Source organism: Trematomus bernacchii, unplaced genomic scaffold (assembly GCF_902827165.1).
Source record: "Trematomus bernacchii unplaced genomic scaffold, fTreBer1.1, whole genome shotgun sequence".
Taxonomy (NCBI): Eukaryota; Metazoa; Chordata; class Actinopteri; order Perciformes; family Nototheniidae; genus Trematomus; species Trematomus bernacchii.
Window position 1 is genome coordinate 2,428,450 of NW_022987662.1, and position 21,172 is coordinate 2,449,621.

The 21,172-nt window shown below is 40.4% G+C and overlaps 2 protein-coding genes across 2 annotated transcripts in view; one reads left to right on the top strand and one right to left on the bottom strand.

Annotated features, from left to right (window-relative positions):
* aven (apoptosis, caspase activation inhibitor) overlaps nucleotides 1–17,614 on the bottom strand; it is a 43,944-nt gene extending 26,330 nt beyond the window's left edge. Inside the window, exons 1-2 of the mRNA XM_034135518.1 lie at nucleotides 17,375–17,614; nucleotides 13,294–13,465 (exon numbers count right to left, since the gene is read on the bottom strand). Coding sequence (XP_033991409.1) covers nucleotides 13,294–13,465; nucleotides 17,375–17,569 — 367 coding nt within the window. The 5' untranslated portion in view covers nucleotides 17,570–17,614. The remainder of the gene's footprint in view (nucleotides 1–13,293; nucleotides 13,466–17,374) is intronic.
* LOC117486923 (muscarinic acetylcholine receptor M5-like) lies at nucleotides 1,204–20,549 on the top strand. Its single transcript, XM_034135517.1, has 2 exons — nucleotides 1,204–1,578; nucleotides 18,407–20,549. The coding sequence occupies exon 2, from the start codon at nucleotides 18,479–18,481 to the stop codon at nucleotides 20,012–20,014; it is 1,536 nt and encodes a 511-aa protein (XP_033991408.1). The 5' UTR covers nucleotides 1,204–1,578; nucleotides 18,407–18,478; the 3' UTR covers nucleotides 20,015–20,549.
* Nucleotides 20,550–21,172: the final 623 nt, after the last annotated feature.

Consider the following 21,172-nt stretch of genomic DNA (forward strand, 5'->3'; position numbering starts at 1 on the left):
GATAAGTTTGTGCACAGATGGAAGGCTGACAGGCAGGTAGGCCATCCAGTTATTTTAGCCGGGTCGGCTAAAATGATTGGTCGTGCTTTTTACAGTACTACGGCTTCCACAGATGACATTTTTTTTATGGATTTTTTGTCAAAGCACTTGATTTTCATTCACATATTCATTGCTATCGGGATGTTAAGAGCATTCCATAGAATATAACAAAAAGTGTATCTCGAGCCGGTTTCTCAAACTTACCTACCCCACCTTTAAGTACATTTTATTACGGTGTAAAAGATTTTGTGTTTTATATTAGATTTCTTGTTTTTTATATTTTATGTATGCACCATGACATCAAGTCAAATTCCTAGTATGTGCGAACCTACCTGGCAATAAACCTGTTTCTAATTCTGATTCTGAAGAAGCTTATCAGAACAGGAAAGGTCATACCAACCAAAAACAAAAACCTAGAACTGAAAAACACTCACTTTGAGGAGAAATCTAAGCAGTTGAGGCAAAACTCTGCCAATCAAAGACTGTTTCCACTGTCACCCTTTCATCTCTTGCACAGGGCACACTCTAGTTCTTTACACAGTCATGATGAAGTGGGACGTAGCGAGAGGTTGTACGAATACATTACCCCTTTGATGAAGATTTACAGCGTTGTGGATGCAAAGGCAAACAGTCGGCCCTTTCTGAAGCGACGCTGACACACACTGGCTCCGCCTCTGGTCCCTCCTCCTCCTCTTCTTCTTCATCCTACTCTCCCACTTGCTCACCTTTTCCTCCCTCCTCTTACATGTTGCTCAGTGCTCAGATACAGGATGAGGCTTCCGGCCATGTGGGAATTTCGCCTAATAGTTGGTTGAGTCCCGATGTTGGTGAAGACGCTTGTCTATCCGAACGACTTTTTATAACGAGGCAAGCTTTAGGAGACGAAAAGTCAGTCAATCTGTGCAGCCTTGAGGATTGAAGAAGATTTATTCCGCTTTCTCTGCCAAAGGAGTTGCTTGTAAGAGCCAGAAACTGGGACTTTTGTTCCTTTTTGTATCTTACCCAGAAGACGGTGAGTTTATCTTGATTCACTGATGATGACCAGGAGCTTTCTTTGGAAACGGCACAAACGTAGTAGCACCTAAGCTGCTCTGTCACATGGACATTGACACTAAACAGCTGTTGCTTTTACCATCTCGTCTCAGAAAGAAAACTGGACCGTTATATTGCAGTACATGGCAGTACTGAAAAAACGTGTTTGCATCAAAGCACCTCGTACTTAGCAACTGAAGAGGATGAGAGACGGTGTGATGACCTACCTGTATTTGACAAGTGTGTTTTTCACCTCGTTGGAGAGAGGAGCACAGAGGAAAAAAAGTCAGCGAGAGGAAAGAGGGGAGGGGAAGAGCGAGCCAGCGAGGGAAGGTGTGAAGCCAACACTGTGAAGCAGAGAGATAGAGAAGACCAACAGAAAGACACGAGAAACAGAGTCAACTCTCCCAGACAGAAAAAGGAGTAAAACCGAAAAACAGCGTATCAAAGAACTCACCAAACGTCCATTTAACGCCGGAGCATCGTGTTTTGTCAGAGCCATACAGGGTGAGTATATATTCTGTTTGATGTGGCTATTATGGCAGGAAATTAAACAGCGCACAGGAGCAGCTGTCAACTCAATATTCAGTATAATCATATTATAAATTCAAACATTGTTAAATCTTCATTACTGAATGAAGCCGGAGTTATTATATTAATAAATCACGGAGCAAGTGCTGGGGTTCATCAGTTGTCACCAGTGCTTTTATACTTCACACTTCTATCGATTTATGGTATGTTTTTAAACAATTTAGATTTTAAAACAGTCGATTTTGACACCCGTAATGTTATAAAATGGATTGTTAATCATACATTTGCTTTAATAAGTTGACTGTGAAGGGTTGTTCTGATTGTAATTTTTCTCAGTAAAAAGTGGGAGGTAGGAGGAGTAAGATGATTTGATTTAAGGTATCATTAAAAACCATGGGGATGAAAAGTCACATGATTGGCATCCTAACACTTGTACCAATGTGTTCTCGGAGGTATAAACACTTCAAGATTTATCCAAACAAGGTTTTAAAACTGATCTAGAGCTGAAACAACAGGGGCTTAGTTGTGTGCAGAAACATTTTCAGGCAACCATTCAAATATTTAATTATTTCAGTTATGTTTCAGGGAACTATTAAAAACACACTTGTTGACGCTTGTTAAATGTTGAGATTTGTTGATTTTCTGTAACGGATGATTGTTTAATTTCAACTAATTATCACATTTATTTTATCGGTTAATTGATCAAAAAACATCTGAAAACTGAAACAAATATCCATTACTATCCACAATTGAACTGGCGTCACCAAATGTCATAAAAAAAAAAATGTATTATTTTGAGACCCAAAAAAAGCTTATTCTTAAAATGTGAGACTAAAAGCGACATTGCATTAAAAATGACAAAATCACTCATTGTTAGTTACAGATTTTTCTTTTCATTCCTATGAATAATTGTAGCAGCTATAGAATAAGTTCAAAGACAACAATAAGGCTCGTGGTTTACATTTTTTTGAAATTACACAACCCAAAAAAACTATTGTTGAATTGAGATAAAAAAAAAGGCAGAATTATCAATTATAGAAACAATGAGTTATAATTACAGCAGCAGTAACTTTGTTCACAATCAACAGTTTTAAGTCATGTTGAAATGTACATATTGCCTTTCTCTACTATATGATTGTAAATTGAATAATTTTGGACTGATGGTCACCTGGTCGGCTTCTTGGAAACTGGGTTGGGGCGTTTTTTTTTTTAACATCGAGGCAAATCATTGAGAAGCAAATATGCAGTTTGACAGAATTCAAAATGTTTGCAATCCTGAAGTGACCTCCCTTTTGTTTAAGTACTGACACTACAAACGGTATTTAAGGATGAAAGTGGGTAGACAGTTCTGTGGGATGATCTCAGTGTCTCTGATCCACCTGCTGCTTTATTTAGCCTCGCACTTTCCTCCCCTGGCTTCTTCATAATCAGCCGGTGCAAGGAAACGAACCACCTGTAATGCTTTGTTTCCTATATTTTTCGCCCGGCAGACGGTACGCGAGCAGCCTCATTCCTCTGCTTTGACGCCAGTTTCCTCCGGTCTCGGCGGATAATCAAGTATCCATAACGACACCGGAATATATATAATTTAATGGCATGATTGGGACTATTCATCTCGGTTAGGAAAACGTCCTTGTGTTTGTCAATCTAGTTAGCAGAATCACTGAAGCTCTAATGCGATTTCCCTTTGTCTCATTATGATCGAGCCTCGCAAGGTGCCCATTAGCAGCCTTGGTAAACTACGGCTGCGGGGGAGGAGGATTGATCCTTGAGTTAATGTGTACAGATAGATGACCGCGTAAGGATGTAAATAACCACCTTTCACACACACACACACACACACACACACACACACACACACACACACACACACACACACACACACACACACACACACACACACACACACACACACACACACACACACACACACACACACACACACACACACACACACACACACACACACACACACACACACACCACACACACACACACACACACACACACACACACACACACACACACACACACACACACACACACACACACACACACACACACACACACACACACACACAAGTTGAAAACAAGTCGACAAATGTTCTTCTTCGTGGGTTTTAATTCAATCAATATGTCCGCCCTTTGCTGAAATTCCTCTCAAATAAAAGCTTTCTGCACAAAAGCAGCTTCTTCGAGCACCATTGGTGACATTTTTCAAGTATCAAAAGCACCAAGGTTTAATCCTTGAGAAGTTAACTCGGTCTGGACGTCATGAAGACATCCTTCCTGACACAGCGGATCTCTCTCAGCGTTCAATGTAATAATAGACGGTGTAATCATAGTCAATCAAAACCCATGAATGCTGAAAGCACTTGGGATGTTTGGACAAGCAGTCGGGGCCACATAATCGCCAGCTACGAGTCACAAGACAACAGAAATCAACATGACCTTCAATTCAAATCAAACAGTAATGTTTACATAATTTCCCTGTTAGGCTCCATTTTTCCGAGTACTGTATCTCTCAATGGAGCCTTAGTAAATAAAACTCAGCCACTGTATGACTCAATTAAATATTTCTGAATAGATCATCAGGACAAAATTCATTGAGAAGTCTTTATAGACCTTGAGATTGAAGGTTTGAATTAATACACACGGAGCGAGGTAATAAAAACGTCAAGGCTCTGTGTCGGAGTCACTGCAGCAGCATTGGGAAGAAAGAGTGAAATTGAAAGATAAACTGAGGTTACATAAATGGAGATTATATAAACATCAGTGACAGGTTCAGCACCAGAACATCTTAGGTAGAACGTAAGAAAGGAGTGGGATGTAAAGACCGCAGCATTATTGTAGGGAAAGAACAAGTACTCAGATCTTTTACTGAAATACAACTAGCAATACTAACAGTGTAGAAATACTGTGTTGCAAGTAAAAAAGAAACCTGCATTCATAAGTGTCAGCATCAGATTATAGATACAATATTCATTATGCAGAATGGCCCATTTCAGAAGAATCTGTATTATGGTAATAAATTATGATTACTTATGCATTAATGTGAACATCACTTTAATACTGCAGCTGGTATTAGTGGAGTTTATATATTTAAGCAACAGCTCACGACAGGCCGTGGTATATGGTCATTAAATCACAGCTAAGGGGCGTGGTTTGGCCCGACGTGAAGCAAGCTTTTATAAAACGGTTACCAAGTGTGGCAATATGAAAGAAAAATACACACTCTAATTTAAATAGTTTTTTTTCTGGAGATAGGCACTGCTCAATCCACTCCTCCATAGTAAGGCCAGCCCGGAGGTCGAAGTTAACCTTAAATGTTTCCATCTTAAGCTTTGTTAGTTAGTTAGTTTCGTAACGGACGTAATGTAACGGTTGTAGCTTTTTCTCAGACGCGGAGGGATTGATTGATTGATTGAAAAGTTTATTAACAGCTTGTATATTGGGTACAGTACAGTACAGCTCAAAACATACAATTGTTAAGGGGATGCAGACCAGAGAAAGACTTTCGTCTTGTTTACATCAGGGTCCCCCATTTCCAATTCATCATATCATTTAAGACATATAAGACATATTTGACATACAGATGGCTTATTTACAATTTACATACAGGTGGTTTTTTACATACAGATGGCTTATTTACAATTTTCATTTTAGATTTCGTTCTAATACATCCTAACCGGACATTTAAGACATACCAAGTCTACAGATATACAGTTAGTAACAGAGTCTGAAATGCGAGTATATACATAGATGGGGGGGGGAAGCTGTCCATTGTACGACAGGTTGAGATTTGTACCATTACCGGGGCCAGTTTTGCAATGCTTTCCCCCGAAGGTGCTCTTTAAGAGAGGTTTTGAAGGTAAGTATAGTTTTACTTTCCTTTACAGTTGTGGGAAGAGCGTTCCACCTTGATGTGGCATAATTGCGAAACGTGTATTCCCCTTTTTTTGTGCCAAATCTGGGTTTTACATGATTTGTGGAGCTCCCTCTGGTGTTATGATCATGGTATTCCTTGACCTTTGGGAAGAATTTTGACATGTACATGGGTACCATAGAGGTGTAGTGGATCTTGTAGACCAGGCCCATTGCAAGTAGCTGTACTCTGTCATCTACTCTAAGCCATCCTAGGTTGTCAAAGTGGGCAGAGGTGAGGTGGGTTCTAGATGAAAGGTCAAGCAGTAGTCTGACCAGTTTATTTTGCGATGTTTGAAGTTTTATTTTTAGCGCCTTGGAGGTGCTATGGTACCATGACGTGCAAGCATAGTCATAGTACCCTTGAATGAGTGCTCCTGCCAGAGTTTTCAGGGTGTTTTTGTTTACCAGAGAGGAGATCCGGTATAGGAATCTAGTTCTTTGATTGACTTTTTTTATTACATTGGATGCCATTTTGTCACAGGAGAGGTTTGCCTCAAGAATAGATCCTAGGTATGTAATTTCCTTCTTACTTGTGACAATAATGTCACCCACTGCAACTGAGAAGTCGTCGGATTTGCTGAGATTATGTTTCGAACCGAAGAGAATGGACTCTGTTTTACCCAGGTGTAATGATAATTTATTATCGGCGAGCCAGGTGCAGATTCTGCCGAGCTCGGAGCTGAGGGTTTTTTCAACCTGCAATCTGCTCCTGTCAGAGACCAGCAGGGCTGAGTCGTCCGCGAACAGGAACAAGTTGCAGTCACATGCTGATGACATGTCATTTGCATAAATTAGGAACAGTAACGGACCTAATATGCTTCCTTGTGGAACACCACAGCTCACTGGGAGGGGGGGGGACAGAGTACCGTTTACCTCCACCATCTGTTCTCTCCCCTCCAGGTAGGATTGCATCCAGCTCACCGATAGTTTATCAAAACCAATTGCTTTTAGCTTGTCAATCAGAATGGGGTGATTGACAGTGTCGAAAGCCTTTTGTAGGTCCAGCATCACCATGCCGCAGTATTTACCCTCGTCCACCTCTTGTTTGATGTGGTCGTTCAAATAAAGGAGGCATGTGTCAGTGGAGTGGGATGTTCTAAAGCCAGATTGAAATTCATAGATTAGTTTCTTTTCTGCGAGGTACTTTTCGACCTGTTCATATACTATTTTTTCCATGACTTTCGAGATGGAGGTAAGTATAGAAACAGGGCGGTAGTTGCCTGGGTCCAATTTGCTGCCCTTTTTGTGCAGGGGGGTTACTCTTGCAATTTTGAAGTCTTTGGGTACTTTTCCCTGTTTTATGGAGAGGTTAATTATGTGAGCTATGACTGGTGAGATGGCGGTTGCTGTGTCTCTGAGGAATTTGGAGGGGATATTGTCGTGGCCAGTGGCCTTGTTAGGTTTGAGGGCGCTCAGTTTAATGAGTACCTCTGCTGTTGTTACCCTTGCTAGACTGAAATCATCTTTGCGTACCCCTAGGTTTTTGTAGTAGGTCATGATGTGATCTACTCCAAAAAGCCCTGAGTGGGAGGGTAATTTATTTACAAGAGTTGTGGCTATGTTTGTGAAAAAAATGTTCAAGTACTTGGCCACATCCAGTTTGTCTGTGATGAGCCTGTTATCTGTCTTTATGTTTACGTTTGAAAATCTCGTTTTGAGTTTTTTACTGCAGCCAAGCTGGTTATTGAGTAATTTCCAAAGTTCACGGGGTTTATTTTTGTTTTCCTCAGTTTTGTCATTGATGAAATTCTTTTTGGCAGTTTTGATCATGGAGCTTACGTCATTTCTTAGTCTGTTTCTTTCAATTTTTAGTTCAGTCACGTGGGCCTGGAGTTCACTGCTCGTGCTTTTGGAAAGCATTGACTGACTTTTATGAAACTCAGAGCATTTTTTTGTCTCTGGTTTTCATGGCGGTCAGTATGCCGGAGTGCATCCACGGCTCAGCGCGATTTTTTACCCTGGTTGTTCTTAGGGGGGCCAAATCATTGAGTATTGCAGAGAATTTGTTTTTGAAACCAAGCCATGTTTCTTCAACTTGTGTACCACTGAGCTCATCTGACCAGTCCAGGCTCTCCAGTTCTAGGTTAAAGGCCTCGCTAGAGTAGTTTTTGAGGTCTCTAGATATGACTGTTTTGTGACAGCCGGCCTTTTGTTTTAGCTTTTTGCGGGTACAGAATATCATATAATGATCACTTAAACCGCATGCTATAACCCCTTTACTGGAGATCCTGGACCTGTCAGAGGTCAGAATGGGATACATGACTTGTGAAAAGTAACTACAATTCTACCCGTGATATACGCTCATTATATCACGGCTAAGAACCAATCAGATTGCTTGATTTGACTTGTCCGTTTTATAAATATGTATATACTGCTAAGTAGCTTGGGAATATTCCCCCAGGGGATCATCTTCTCATTTGTACCTATAATACTACACACTATATTTGCTAATCTATCATTAATCAACAGCAGCAGAAATAAAATATATATATTGTGAAAATAGAAAATACCAGAAAACACATTATTTTCTAATGCTTCAATTGGAAGAAGTTGATCAACAGATTTCACATGATTATTATCATCTTTTCAAATACTGACAAATAACCTCAATTTATATTTAAAGGGGACCTATCATGCAAAATGCACTTTTTGATGTCTTTTATACATAAAGATGTGTCCCCGGTGTGTCGGGGAACTCACGCAGTGTCAGAAAATAAAACCCTCTCTTTTCCTCCGTACCCAAATCTCTAAAAACGGGGCTACAACGGAGCTGATCCAGATTTGCGTCCGATATGACGTAATATCGGAAATGTAGGCTGGCTTTACACCCACGGCCCTATCAGAAAGTTGCTATCAGAAACAATGCCCGACTGTTTTGGACGTAATATGGTCGGTGTTTACATTAGCATCGCTAACACTCAGAGCTAACCTGTACTGGAGACCATGTGTGTGAAGCAGGAAATAAAAAGGAACTCACCTTGTGGTATAACCGGCAAAAGAGAAAGCCTTTGAGCTCCATACTGTTTCAGAAATAATCCTTGATAATCCATGATATGGCGTTTCATCACGGCAGTATTTAGTTTAGACAGTAGCTGCCGGGTCCTTTTTTTTTTTCTTTATCAATTTTTTTTTTTAAGCTTTATACCCCAAAATCCGCACTTTTGAAACAGGAAGTGAAATAGAGGGATATGAGGCATGGCTAGAATGGGTGATCTGTTTGGTATTTTGAGCAAAACACTTCATAGACATGTTTTTTATATTTTTTTATACATCTGAGACCTATGCTATTGTCTAAAAATAGCATGATAGGTGACCTTTAAGTTTTTGTTTTGCGGCTGGGGAAATTGGCCTAGCAGATGCCCAAATGTTCCCTTCATCTGAGCACCTTAAAGTGTACCAAATGTGTCTTAAGGCTATACAATATTACATTACATATACAACAATGTCTGATATAAGAGTCACCTTTTTTACCAATTAATTCCAATAAAAGTAGTGAACATGAAATCATGATTTCGTTTCATTTCACTTCTTTTCCTCAGTCACACACAGACAAGCTCTAAGAAGCGTTGAGTTTTCTACCCACTTCGTATAAGACTTGACAAAGTGCTATTCATAAATAATTATAATCATACTTTGGTATGTAAAGCCTCAGAAACCTGTCTAGTGTTGAGCCTTTTTATAGAGAGGCGAAGTCCCTCCCTTTCCGGGGGATCTCCATGGGACCTTATTTCGGAAAACGTATGTATTGAAGTCAATGGGGAGAGAAAGCTTATCTGTCGATCCCGTTTGAATTGTGCCACGAATTACACACATGATGTTTGTCAATTTAAAAGAGAATTTTTCAAGTCAAAAAAATGTAAATGTGTCGTAAAACTGTGAAGTAACACTTTTTTTTGTGTGAAACCGCTCAATGAACTACATCTCCCGTCTCGCACCACACACCAAGACGGCCGTCACGTTGGCACATTTCACTTCTTTCTTTCAGAATGAGGCGAAAAGTATTAAAAGAGGTGAAAATCACTCCAAGTCTGGGCGTGTTGAGAGCTGTACATACACACAAGGGGAGTTAGTCGGTTCCGTAAGAGCCAGCATGCGGGACCGGGATTCTGGGATTTGTAGTCTTTCTAGTTGCGTATTTTTCATAGTCTTATATTTCAACAGTTTTACGACAAACTGTGACTTTTTTTACATGGAAATGATTATTTAAGATTGACAAACATCATATGTGTAATTCGTGGCACAATTCAAACGGGATCGAAAGATACGTTTTCTCTCCCCATTGACTTCAATACATAACTTTTCCGAAATAAGGTCCCATGGGTCGGAAGTAGATGGGCGGGACTTCGCCTCTCTATTAAGTCAAGCACTGCCTCTCTCCTTCTGCTCAGCCTGAACTCAAAAGGGAACTTGAAGGTGTTTTACTGATTATAAAATGATTTTTATTATTAACTTTCCACTTTGTTTTCATTTTTAACAGCTGGAATGATGAGAGTTGGGCAGCAGATTACAGGGTCATGGACTCAGCTTGTGTTCAAAAGGTGTTGACTTGTGTGTTCCCACTCTACTGGGCAGGGAGAGGAATTAATGATAGTGACGTGTTTAATTGTCCGTTCAGAATTAAGTACAGACAGAAACTCTGCAAAGTCTGACAAAAATAGTGTAAATAGTGAAGTCATGTCTCATTAAACTAAAAGGGAATCCACTACAGAGTGAAAATCTGTGACGGAATAACTTTCGCCTCATTAATTAAACAAGACTTTCCAAGTTTATCCCAGAGTCATAAAGTCAATGCACTGATTCTGTAATGTAAACCTGTGTGTATTTAATTAAGCAAATGTGTGTTCCATTAATTAATGATTACACTTTTCATTTAGAACAGGAGGTGGAGGAAAAGATCTTTAGGGTGGAGACCAATTAAGAATTTTTATTTTCAATCAATATGCCAATTTTCTGTAATAATCGTTTGGTCAATAGAACAAAAGAAAACCATAAACGTGTTACATTTCCCAAAGGACAACTTGACAAATGTGATTAATTGATTTACTTAAATCACAGTAATTCAGTTTAGCATAATGGAAAACAAAGAAAAAGTATGTAATATATGCATCTGAGAAGCTGGAACAAGTGATCAGTTTAATACTTTTGTGTTAAAACTCAATTGTAAGCAATTATCAATATTGCAGTAGAGTTGTAAGTTACTTGTTTGAGTTCTTAAGATCTTCCAAAAAAAGACATGGTCTCTTTATCTAAACTTCAATGCTCTCTGCCTTTTAAAGCCAGGTAGAACAAAACAATCCCTCCCACACAGATATATATTTAGAGTTTAGTTTTAGGTTGCTCATATGTGCTCAGCTCTGACAGTGAGCAGCGGACGGAAACATCAGCAGACACTGGTTTCTAATGACAGACAGCATGTGTTTAGTGAGAGTGTGACAGGCTGCTAAGTGGCATTAAAACATTGATCAAAATATTTCATAATCTCACTAACATTTATGCCTCCTTCACTACCTTTCTGCTCTGGGTTATTTAAGAACTTCAAGATACCTTACAAAGGTTAACAAACACTGCTCAAAGCCATTTACATCTTAGAATACATCAACTCTGCACATACTTGCCAATAACACTACCAGAAAGCTGCAACACTTCAACACCTTGGAGACAATGAGTGATGGTAAAAAAAAGCTCCACATTAAGAAGTATTCTTCAGTAACTCAAGAGGCAGGTTTCTGTGGCAGATTCCTGATTTCAGGGCTACCTTAATTATCCAGGAAAACGACTATTGAAAGCATCGCCACCCACGTACAATTAAGTATCCTCTAGAGAGCGGCAGCCTCTTGCTGTACGGCATGACTAATCTGATAATGTGGGCAAAACACAGAGACGAGAGATACGAGTCAAACAACTCACAGGAGCCCCTTTGGCATTTACGCTAAAAGAGAACGGGAGAGAGAGACAGGGCGTTAAAAAACACTCTAACTCTCTCTAATGGCGTGAGAAAAAAAAACAACAATCCTCTAAAAACAGTCAGCTGTTAAACACTCATGCCGAGTTAAAACTGGTCTCAAAACTTCCTGCCAAAACACGAACAAGTCCTGCATAGATTATCAGTCAACTCCTGGACATTAAGCTAAAACTCTACCAGTTTAAAAGCAGGTTTAATTCAACAGGCGTGTGGCGCAGTGGAATAGTGCGTTGGTGTTCGGATCACAGGAGCACAGGTTCAAACCCCACTGCAGTCAGCATGTCGTTGTGTCCCTGAGCAAGACACTTCCCCCCAAATTGCTCCTGTGGGGATTGCCCACATTATCGAGCGTCTAACATGTAATGTAATGTAACAATGTTTGTTCAAAATGTAGCCGATTTAACGTTTCACACCAATCAGTAAAGCTGGCTTGAAAATGTCTTCTTTCTAACTGCTGACATTAAAAGCACTTTTTTTGAATACATATCTTGTAGATGTATTCATTTTAATGCCAGAAATGTTAATAATTACAGTGTTCCTCCCTAAATATTATTATGTTTTCATAAATCCAAGCCTCTGAAATTACATTTGAAGCTGCATTTATTGTTAAGGTTGTATTTGGCTGGGCTTAAGCTCCAGTGTTATCCCCAAATGTTGCTGTTTGGTGTAGCACCTTTATATACACAGTCTATGTGCAGGACACAGTGGGGGGGGCTGCAGCTGGTTCTGAATAAAACGCTGATGAATGTAAGCCTGAACAAAAACAGGAAAGACCGAAACAAAGATCTGAAAACACTAAAATGCTCATAATATGTGAAGAAAACTGCAATCAACCACTTTCAAATTACACATAGTCAGTTAATTGTTGTTCATATTAAAATATTCTGCAGTATTCTGCTCATTTTGAGGTTCATTTGTGTATGTTGTTCCTCTACCGTGGCATGTTTCTTCCACAGTGATATTCAAATATTTAAAATCTGATGTTTGTTAATTAATAAAAAGCCATCGTGTTGGTGTCACCTTAATTTGAATAATGGCATCATAATTCTTATAACACAACACTAGATAATATAAAAACCAAACATGTCAACACTTCAACAGCACAGTAAACAATACACTGTAGTACTATGCAAGAAAGCCAACAACCATGGCAATATTGCTCAATTACTGCACTCCAGGGAGCTGCTAAAATGAGCTAAATGTGACACACTGGGGTTGTTATCTGGAAATCTGTCCTGAATATAAAGAAACCTCCAGCTCTGCTCTAATAAGAAAGCCCTGAGCGTCCATCGTTTGTGCTCCTCTGGGGGAAGAAATATCAACAGAAACAGAGATGAGACTGTTGAGACCCCAGGAGGCCAAAGCACGGACCACTGAGGCTGAAACAAAGACAAATAAAGATTTTCTTATGCAGCTGTCTGACAACCCAGTCCAACACACAGACACTTCCTTTAAACTAATTAGGATACAGAGAGAACTTCAGAAAAGTTCCATTAGATTCAGAAGGATGATTTGATACAAAGTGCACTTTCTATGTTGTTATCCTGGAAAAGCTGTACACAAATTTAAAGTAGAAGCGCTTGGTACTTTTCCTTTAATCAGAGGATGGTTTGATCTCTATTGGTACAAAAGAATTTGTGAAAAATGAAAACAAGATTGTAGAGCAGAAGTGGTGGAGCTAATTGGTTTTATTTCTTTGATGTGACACACAGACATCTAGCCACCAAAACGAGAAGAAGTACAGTGATATTTCAAGTTTGTGGGAAGCTAGACAAACCCATTTTTAAGTGGTCAGATCTTACCTGCTGACTCCATCAGGACGTGGTAGTCTGTTCCCCTCTGAGCGGGCGTTTCATCGTCAGGCTCCTGACGCTCGGACGCCTCGTAACGATCCCAGTTTGACTCCAGTTTCCTCCTGGAGAAAACTTCCATACTGTTGTCTTCCTCCTGAAAGTATTCCCCTGCATCGTGATCCTAAAAGAAAAGGAGGAACATGGTTGGTTACACACATTTCTGGGAGGATTTGGAATAATGGCAAAGCATCTGAAAAATAATGCTCTTCCACTGTGTCCTGGGAAGACAACAGATATTTGTACATCTTGTTTTCCCCTGTAGCATCTTGGGAAATGTATTTGCATTAAAGGGCCCATGTCATGCTTTTCCAGTTATTACCCGTCCCCTTGTGTGTTATGAAGGTTTTTATGCATGTAAACTGTGTGCAAAGTCAAAACCCTCAAAGTACACCCTGTAGCGAGTAAAACTCTAACACAGAAAATACCTCCCCAAAACGCCTCGTTGGAGATACGTCATTGTCCATTTGATTCTTCCGGGACGGCATGATGTCAAGCCGTACCCGGAACGAAATGGACCAATCCGTGGAGCCGTTACGTTACGTCCGCGGAGCCGTTACGTCCGCGGAGCCGTTACGTTACGTCCGCGGAGCCGTTACGTTAAGCCCCCGCTGATTGGTCCAAATTGACCAATCCACGGACTTCCTCACACACACATCTGTGTGCAGGGAGCAGGCAGCTCAGCTGATTTCTCCTCCCTGGCTGCAGGCTGATAACAGACAGTTGGGATCGCGGCAAAATTCTCTCTGCAGACCCATTCTCACAGCATTTATCAACCTTTTTCTTACTCAATATCAAGCCACACTTATTGTTTTTACTTCGGATGTGACTTTGTGTGTGCTCAGGATGAGTTTGGCTGTGTTTCGCTATGTATCCTAAACAAGGAAACAACACCTCCACGGAGCTCAGCGCGATTCACAACGTCCCGACCAATCAGAGCACACTGTGCTCACAGGGAGGGTGGGGGCTGGAGCTATTGGAGCTACAACGAGCCGTTAAAGGCAGAGAGTGAAATTCAGTGAATACACGTAGTTTACAGAGATGCTGTATGAGAAACCAATGTGAGTTTGGAAAATTGCACAGTATAAATCTATTCTAGTATACCTCAACAATGGAATTATGATCAGTGGAAATGGCCATGACATGGGCCCTTTAACAGGAAGCTTCTCTTGCACTATTTTATCTGTTGTATTTGTTTATGTCATAAATATATATTCATGTTGCACTGTTGGAGGAGCCTGTGACTTTTTCATTGCCATATCTACAATGTAGCTAATGTGCAATAAAGCCTTTAGTATTGAACCTTTAACAACATAACATCTGAAATACACCATCTTTCCAGAAGCTTTCATAAAAGGCTAAGCTGCATATCATTCAGCTGGGGTAGATTGAACAAAGAAATGTCAGATTGTGTGAAAACGTAATCCTGCCTTCATTTTTACAAACTTCAAATAGTCTCACTTTTGTTTGGAGCTACATGCTATGAGTCAAGATTTTGCCATGGCAGCGGCACACAAAGGAAATTATTGAAAGAGCGTTTTGTTAAGTGATAATTACCACATACCTCTTATTCATGATTGGTAGCTACGCCTAACAAAAGGGTCAAGGTAAACTGGCACGTCGTTCTCAATGAAAAATAATAGACGTCAAAAACTGAACTAATTAAATGTCTCTGCGTCATCGATTCCTTTCTGTTTTGTCAAATAGCTGCACGAACCTTCACCAAGGTTGTCACGGAAATGTGTGCACAGAAAGTTCCGTTTTTCTTGGTGAGAAACTCAAACACAAAAACAGAACAATTTTCGTTGCAACAGTATCATCAAAGTCCCCATGGTAACAATGGATCCATCAAAGCAGACTTTTCCATGATTGCAATCAAGGAGCCGCTATGCACCTAAAGGAGATTTGTATGATTGCAATTACAGAGTCCCTATTGTTTTTCCATTCTGTAGTTACCATGGCAGGAGCATCTACTGACAGAACGACCGTCGAGCGTTCATCTCCGAGGCACAATGATATTGTTGAGGAGCTTCATCACTATGATTCCTCTCTCAGTCTACCTCCGTACATGCTGACAGCCAGGAGCTCATTATGTTTGTAAAGAGGGAAATGAAGATGTGATCATGATGACATACACCTGCTTCTCTACTGTACAGCAATCAACCAGTTTGTTCGTCAAACTTATTTATGTTACATCACTTTTGCCTCACTTTTAGAAAAAACATTATGAACATTATTTTGAAAGTGTTTACAATGTTCGGTACCAGTCTCTACAGATTATGAAATCAATGCAGCTGTAAATGTACAGATTAGGCCTTAACACAAAATAAAATATCGATATACCAAGATAGGAAAACAAAAACACAACACTGATTTATAGTTTGACAAACTTATTTTTTTTATATCACTTTTGTCTTTCTTTTAAATGTTTACAATGCTCGGTACCAGTCTCTACAGATTATGTTGAAATGAATGCTACTTTAGGCCGAATTGAAGAGGACGTGCAAATGAGGAGTGTGTGCATTTTCTTGGTGACACAACTACTAAATTACTATTTGATACACAGCGGTTTGGCAGGGTGGTGTAATGTAAAGTAATTAAGTAGATGTACTCAAGTACTTGAGTATTTAAATGTTGTGCTACTTTGTACTTCTACCCCACTACAATTCATAGGTAAATCGTGTACTTTTACTCCAATATATTTATTTAAAGGTCCCATGTCATGCTTTTCTGGTTATTACCCGTCCCCTTGTGTGTTATGTAGCTTTTTATGCATGTAAACGGTTGCCGTCATTGGAGATTTCTCTTTTTCTTCCTGGGTACAGTGACGTGCCCATACCCAAATGGACCCATTGGTCCAAATGGACCAATCCGTGGAGCCGTTACGTTACCTCCGCGGAGCCGTTACGTTAAGTCCGTGGATTGGTCCAAATTGTCCAATCCGCGGACTTCCTCACACACACACACTCAATCTTTTCTCAGCTGCAGCGCCGCAGATTTCTCCTCCCTGAGACTGTGGGACGCGGCGAGGCTGTGAGTCGGTGTGTGAGCACACACACAAACTCCCAGCCAGGCTGCGGGCGGGTGTGTGTGTGTGTGTGTGTGTGTGTGTGTGTGTGTGTGTGTGTGTGTGTGTGTGTGTGTGTGTGTGTGTGTGTGTGCTGTGTTTCGCTGTCTCGCAGGCGGCCACTGGGCTCATAGGGGGGGGGGGGGGGGGCAGGAGCTCCAACAAGCCGTTTAGGACAGAGAGTGAATTCACATACTATACAGAGATGCTGTATGAGAAACCAATGTGATTTTGGAAAATTGCACAATATAAATCTATTCTAGTAGACCTCAACAAAGGAATTATGATCCGTAGAAATGGCCATGACATGGGACCTTTAATACCTTTAGTTACTTTACAGATTTGGATTAATGATGTGAAACATAATCAACTCTTAAATCAGACTTTAGTTCCATCCGGAGTAAATTCACAAGCTACCCTGCAGTATAGAAAGTCATTCAAACTAGCTGCACCTTTACCAGCTTTGATAACACTTTAATGATCAATCATTATAAAACATATCATATATATTATTCTGAAATGGACCAATCTGCATGATGAGTACTTTTGGTACTTCAACTATATTTTGATGCTAATACTTTTCTACTTGTACTTGAGTAACATTTAGACTACAGGACTTTCACTTCTAACAGAGTATTCCTACACCCTGCTACTTCTTTGACTTAAGTACTTCTACTTTTACGTATGTACAAGACCTGAGTACTCTTCTCTTGAGAGAACTCTGGTAACGGGGGCAGTTGTTATTATACATATTTTTTTGTTGAAAACTTTATTTAAATAGTTGTCAATACATAATAGACATACAGAAAACACTACATTGAAAATACACACAACACGTAATTTACGAAGACGTACTTATTTCAGAGGGCAGAGGTGCAGAAAGTGCATTGTCCGATCGCCTTTGTTCAATCAAAGATGTCATTATGGTTATTATACATCCATGGGGCAGCCTGTGTAACTTCTTACCCGGGGATGGAGCTCCGCCGACGGGCCGCTTCCCCCGCGTCCTCGGCCCCGGTAATGGTCTCTTTTCCCCCGGCCTCGGGTCTGCCCTCCTCTCCCTCTGCCCCGGTGCTCACCGCCTGAACTCTCTCCGTCGGTTCCCCCGCGGCCGCCTCTTTTCCAGCTGCCTCCTCTGCTTTTGCTCTGTCTGAACTCCATTACTGTTGTCAACCTTGGCCGGACACTTTAGCGTGTAACACTTCAAAGTTGAGTGGAGTGAGTGTTACATGGAATTGTGTCCGACAGCAAAATGGCGTTAGATGGTTCCAAATCCTATTTTGACCAAAACAATCAAAGTAATCTGTTTTTTAAGTAAAGACACAAAAGGCATGTTTAGGTTCCAGAATGGAATGTCATTTTTGTATTGTATTGTAATTGGAAAACAAAATTGCCCAAAATGCAGGCAATGGATGCAATGAATTACACCAAAACAGATACATAAATAATGAAATTGAAATACAGAAATAAAAAGGTCAGACCAAAAACTGCTGCATGGTTTGTGAGCAAACATGAATAAAAAAGGTTTTTAAAAGCTTGTTTTCACTAGATCTCATGCATTCAATTATATGATCTGAGGTTTATTAAATTACATACATTTCAAAACAGCTTCAATGTTTTTTCTTATGAATAAACAATTGTTCAATTTTTTTTTTGCATTTCTAAAGAAACATACTTTTCTCTTTAAGTTTAAAACACAAATATAATACATTTTAGCAAATAGATCGGATAATTAGTTACATAAGAACATAAGAAAATACACATAAGACATGTGATGTTGCTGAATCCAAAAATGCCCAAAGAGAACTTAAACATATTTAAATAAATACAGAACAAACCACAATATTAATAGAACAAAAGTGTAGACCTATATAGGTGTAGTTTTATAACCCCTTGAAAATGGTGTATCAAAAGGGGTTTAACTTTACATAATAACATTTTTACAAAAAAATTACAATGTGCAATTGTGTCTGATTAATGTGTTTCTTTGTATTTCAGGATAACTCTTAATGGAACCACAATTTGGAGCCTTCCTTTGACCTGTCAACAGTAACACAGACAGATAACAACATGGATGTAAATCCTCCAAACAACACTTTTGCCAACACCTCACACGTCCAGATGTCTTCCCACAACGTGTGGGAGGTTATAGCGATCGCTACCGTGTCAGCCATTGTCAGCTTGATAACGGTTGTTGGTAACGTACTGGTGTTGCTGTCCTTCAAAGTCAACAGCCAGCTGAAGACTGTCAACAACTACTACCTGCTGAGTTTGGCTTTCGCTGACCTCATCATAGGAGTGTTGTCCATGAACTTGTACACCACATACATCCTGATGGGTTACTGGTCCTTGGGAAACCTTGCATGTGATCTCTGGCTGGCGGTGGATTATGTAGCCAGCAATGCTTCAGTTATGAACTTACTCGTCATCAGCTTTGACAGATACTTCTCCATCACCAGGCCGCTGACTTACAGAGCTAAAAGGACTCCAAAGAGAGCCGCCATCATGATCGGCCTCGCATGGCTGGTGTCTTTTGTCCTCTGGGCGCCACCCATCCTGTGCTGGCAGTACTTTGTAGGAGAGAGAAGCGTGCCTTCTGACCAGTGCCAGATCCAGTTTTTAACAGAGCCTGTGATCACTTTTGGTACGGCCATTGCTGCTTTCTACATCCCTGTCTCCGTGATGACCATCCTTTACTGCAGGATCTACAAGGAGACGCAGAGACGCACCAAAGATCTGGCAGAACTGCAAGGCTTAGCAAAGGAAAATGTTCTAGAGGCGATTAAACCTCAGAAAACCATCATTCATTCTTGCTTTCATTTCACCAGAGAGAGGCGAGAACGGAGTCAGGCCTCATGGTCGTCCTCTAACCAAAGTAACGTCACTAAAATGACAACTAGATCAGACGATGCATGGGTGAAATCTGATCAGATCACCTCCTTCAACAGCTACTCCTCATCTGATGAAGAAGAGCAGCATGTTTCAATAGAAACCCCACAGGGATCATTCAAAGAGCAAGAGAGTGTTCAGAGTAATAAGAACGGGCAGGTGGGGGATTACACAGAAGAACTGTACTTCTCCACTCCTAAAAAGAAGAGCAGTAAAAAAAAGTTGTCTTATAAATTCAAACCTGGCTCCAAGCCTAAAAACGGCAAACCTAAAACAGCGTCACCCTGCCTGCCTGAAGCAGAGCAGCCTCCCAAAACCGCCTCCCCTTCGGCCTCCTCCACCTCCAAACCCCTGGACCCCGTCCTGAAGAACCAGATCACCAAGAGGAAGAGGATGGTGCTGGTGAAGGAGAAGAAGGCGGCGCAGACTCTCAGCGCCATCCTCCTGGCCTTCATCCTCACATGGACGCCGTACAACATCATGGTGCTCATCTCCACCTTCTGTGCCGAGTGCATCCCCACGTCGCTGTGGCACCTGGGCTACTGGCTGTGCTACGTCAACAGCACCATCAACCCCATGTGCTACGCCCTCTGCAACAAGACTTTCCAGAAGACCTTCCGCATGCTCCTGCTCTGCCAGTGGAGGAGGAGGAGGAGAGGCGAGGACAAGCTGTACTGGTGCGGACAGAACGCAAACGCCAACAATAAAGTGACTTGATGTGGCACATGTTAATATTAGAGCAGACATGTGGATGTTCTCGATGTATTCTGTAGTCAGTGGTCATCTTCAGCATGAAGTGCTGCATGTGGTTTTTGTGTTAAAAGTATACTTGTTGGTGGAAAATCAGCTGAGCCTGATGCAGAACTTAAACTGCTACTCCATATTAGTACAGAAGGTTGCTATATAGTCTTGGGGAATACAACTAATTTCACCAAAGTCATTAATTTCCAATGTTCATTTTCTTGAACCGACATGTCGTTAAAAAAAACTCTTTCTAGATTTTTTTGTTGAATTATCTTACACTTTCACAATTTTTTTTGTAAAAACATTGCAAGGAATTCAACATAACATTTCTATAGAGGAATATGAAATGAATCCCTATTGTAGTCACACTTTTAAGCTTGAAGGAATCACTTCCACACCAATGTAGACAGGAGGAATGATAACAGGACCTTGTAAAAACATACTTTTAACGTATACTGCATGAGCATTAGAGGAAAAACTCTGAACTGGTCCTTTAAACCTCATGTTATCCTCCTATATTCTTTCACCCACTTGCACTGTATATAGAGGACATACTGTAGGCGTACACATTTCAAAGTAATTAATAAATAATATATTTCACTGATTCTGTTTTTCACCCAAATGTATAAATTGCTTAATGTATATCAGTGTTGTGTTTTTGTTTTCCTATCTTGGCTCTGGCAAATCGATATTTGATCTTGTGTTTAAGGGCTAATCTGTACATTTCTGTGCATTTACGTAAGAGATTGTTTATGGATCACACCTCTTCTTTCTGTCACTATTCAGATTACTGTAAAAACTTCGACACAAGGTATTTGAACAGAATTAAGCCGACCACCATGTCTCTCTAAACGATGACTGATGCTGTTGTAAATTATTGCACTTCTATCGTCTTTTAATGATGTAATGTCAAAAGTTATCTCCCTGAACTCTGTGCCTTTTGTTCTGCCGAGAAGCAAAAGAGCTTTTTGATTGGATTTGTGCTCATTGTCTGTGTGCAGTTTTGTGAAAGTGAGTCTTTGTGTTCTGATATGAACAGTAAAAAACAACTCGAAGGCAGAAAATCACACTTTGGTCAGCATGAACCTTTTACATCAAAAGTGTTGAATCTTGCTTTGTACTTGTATTTCT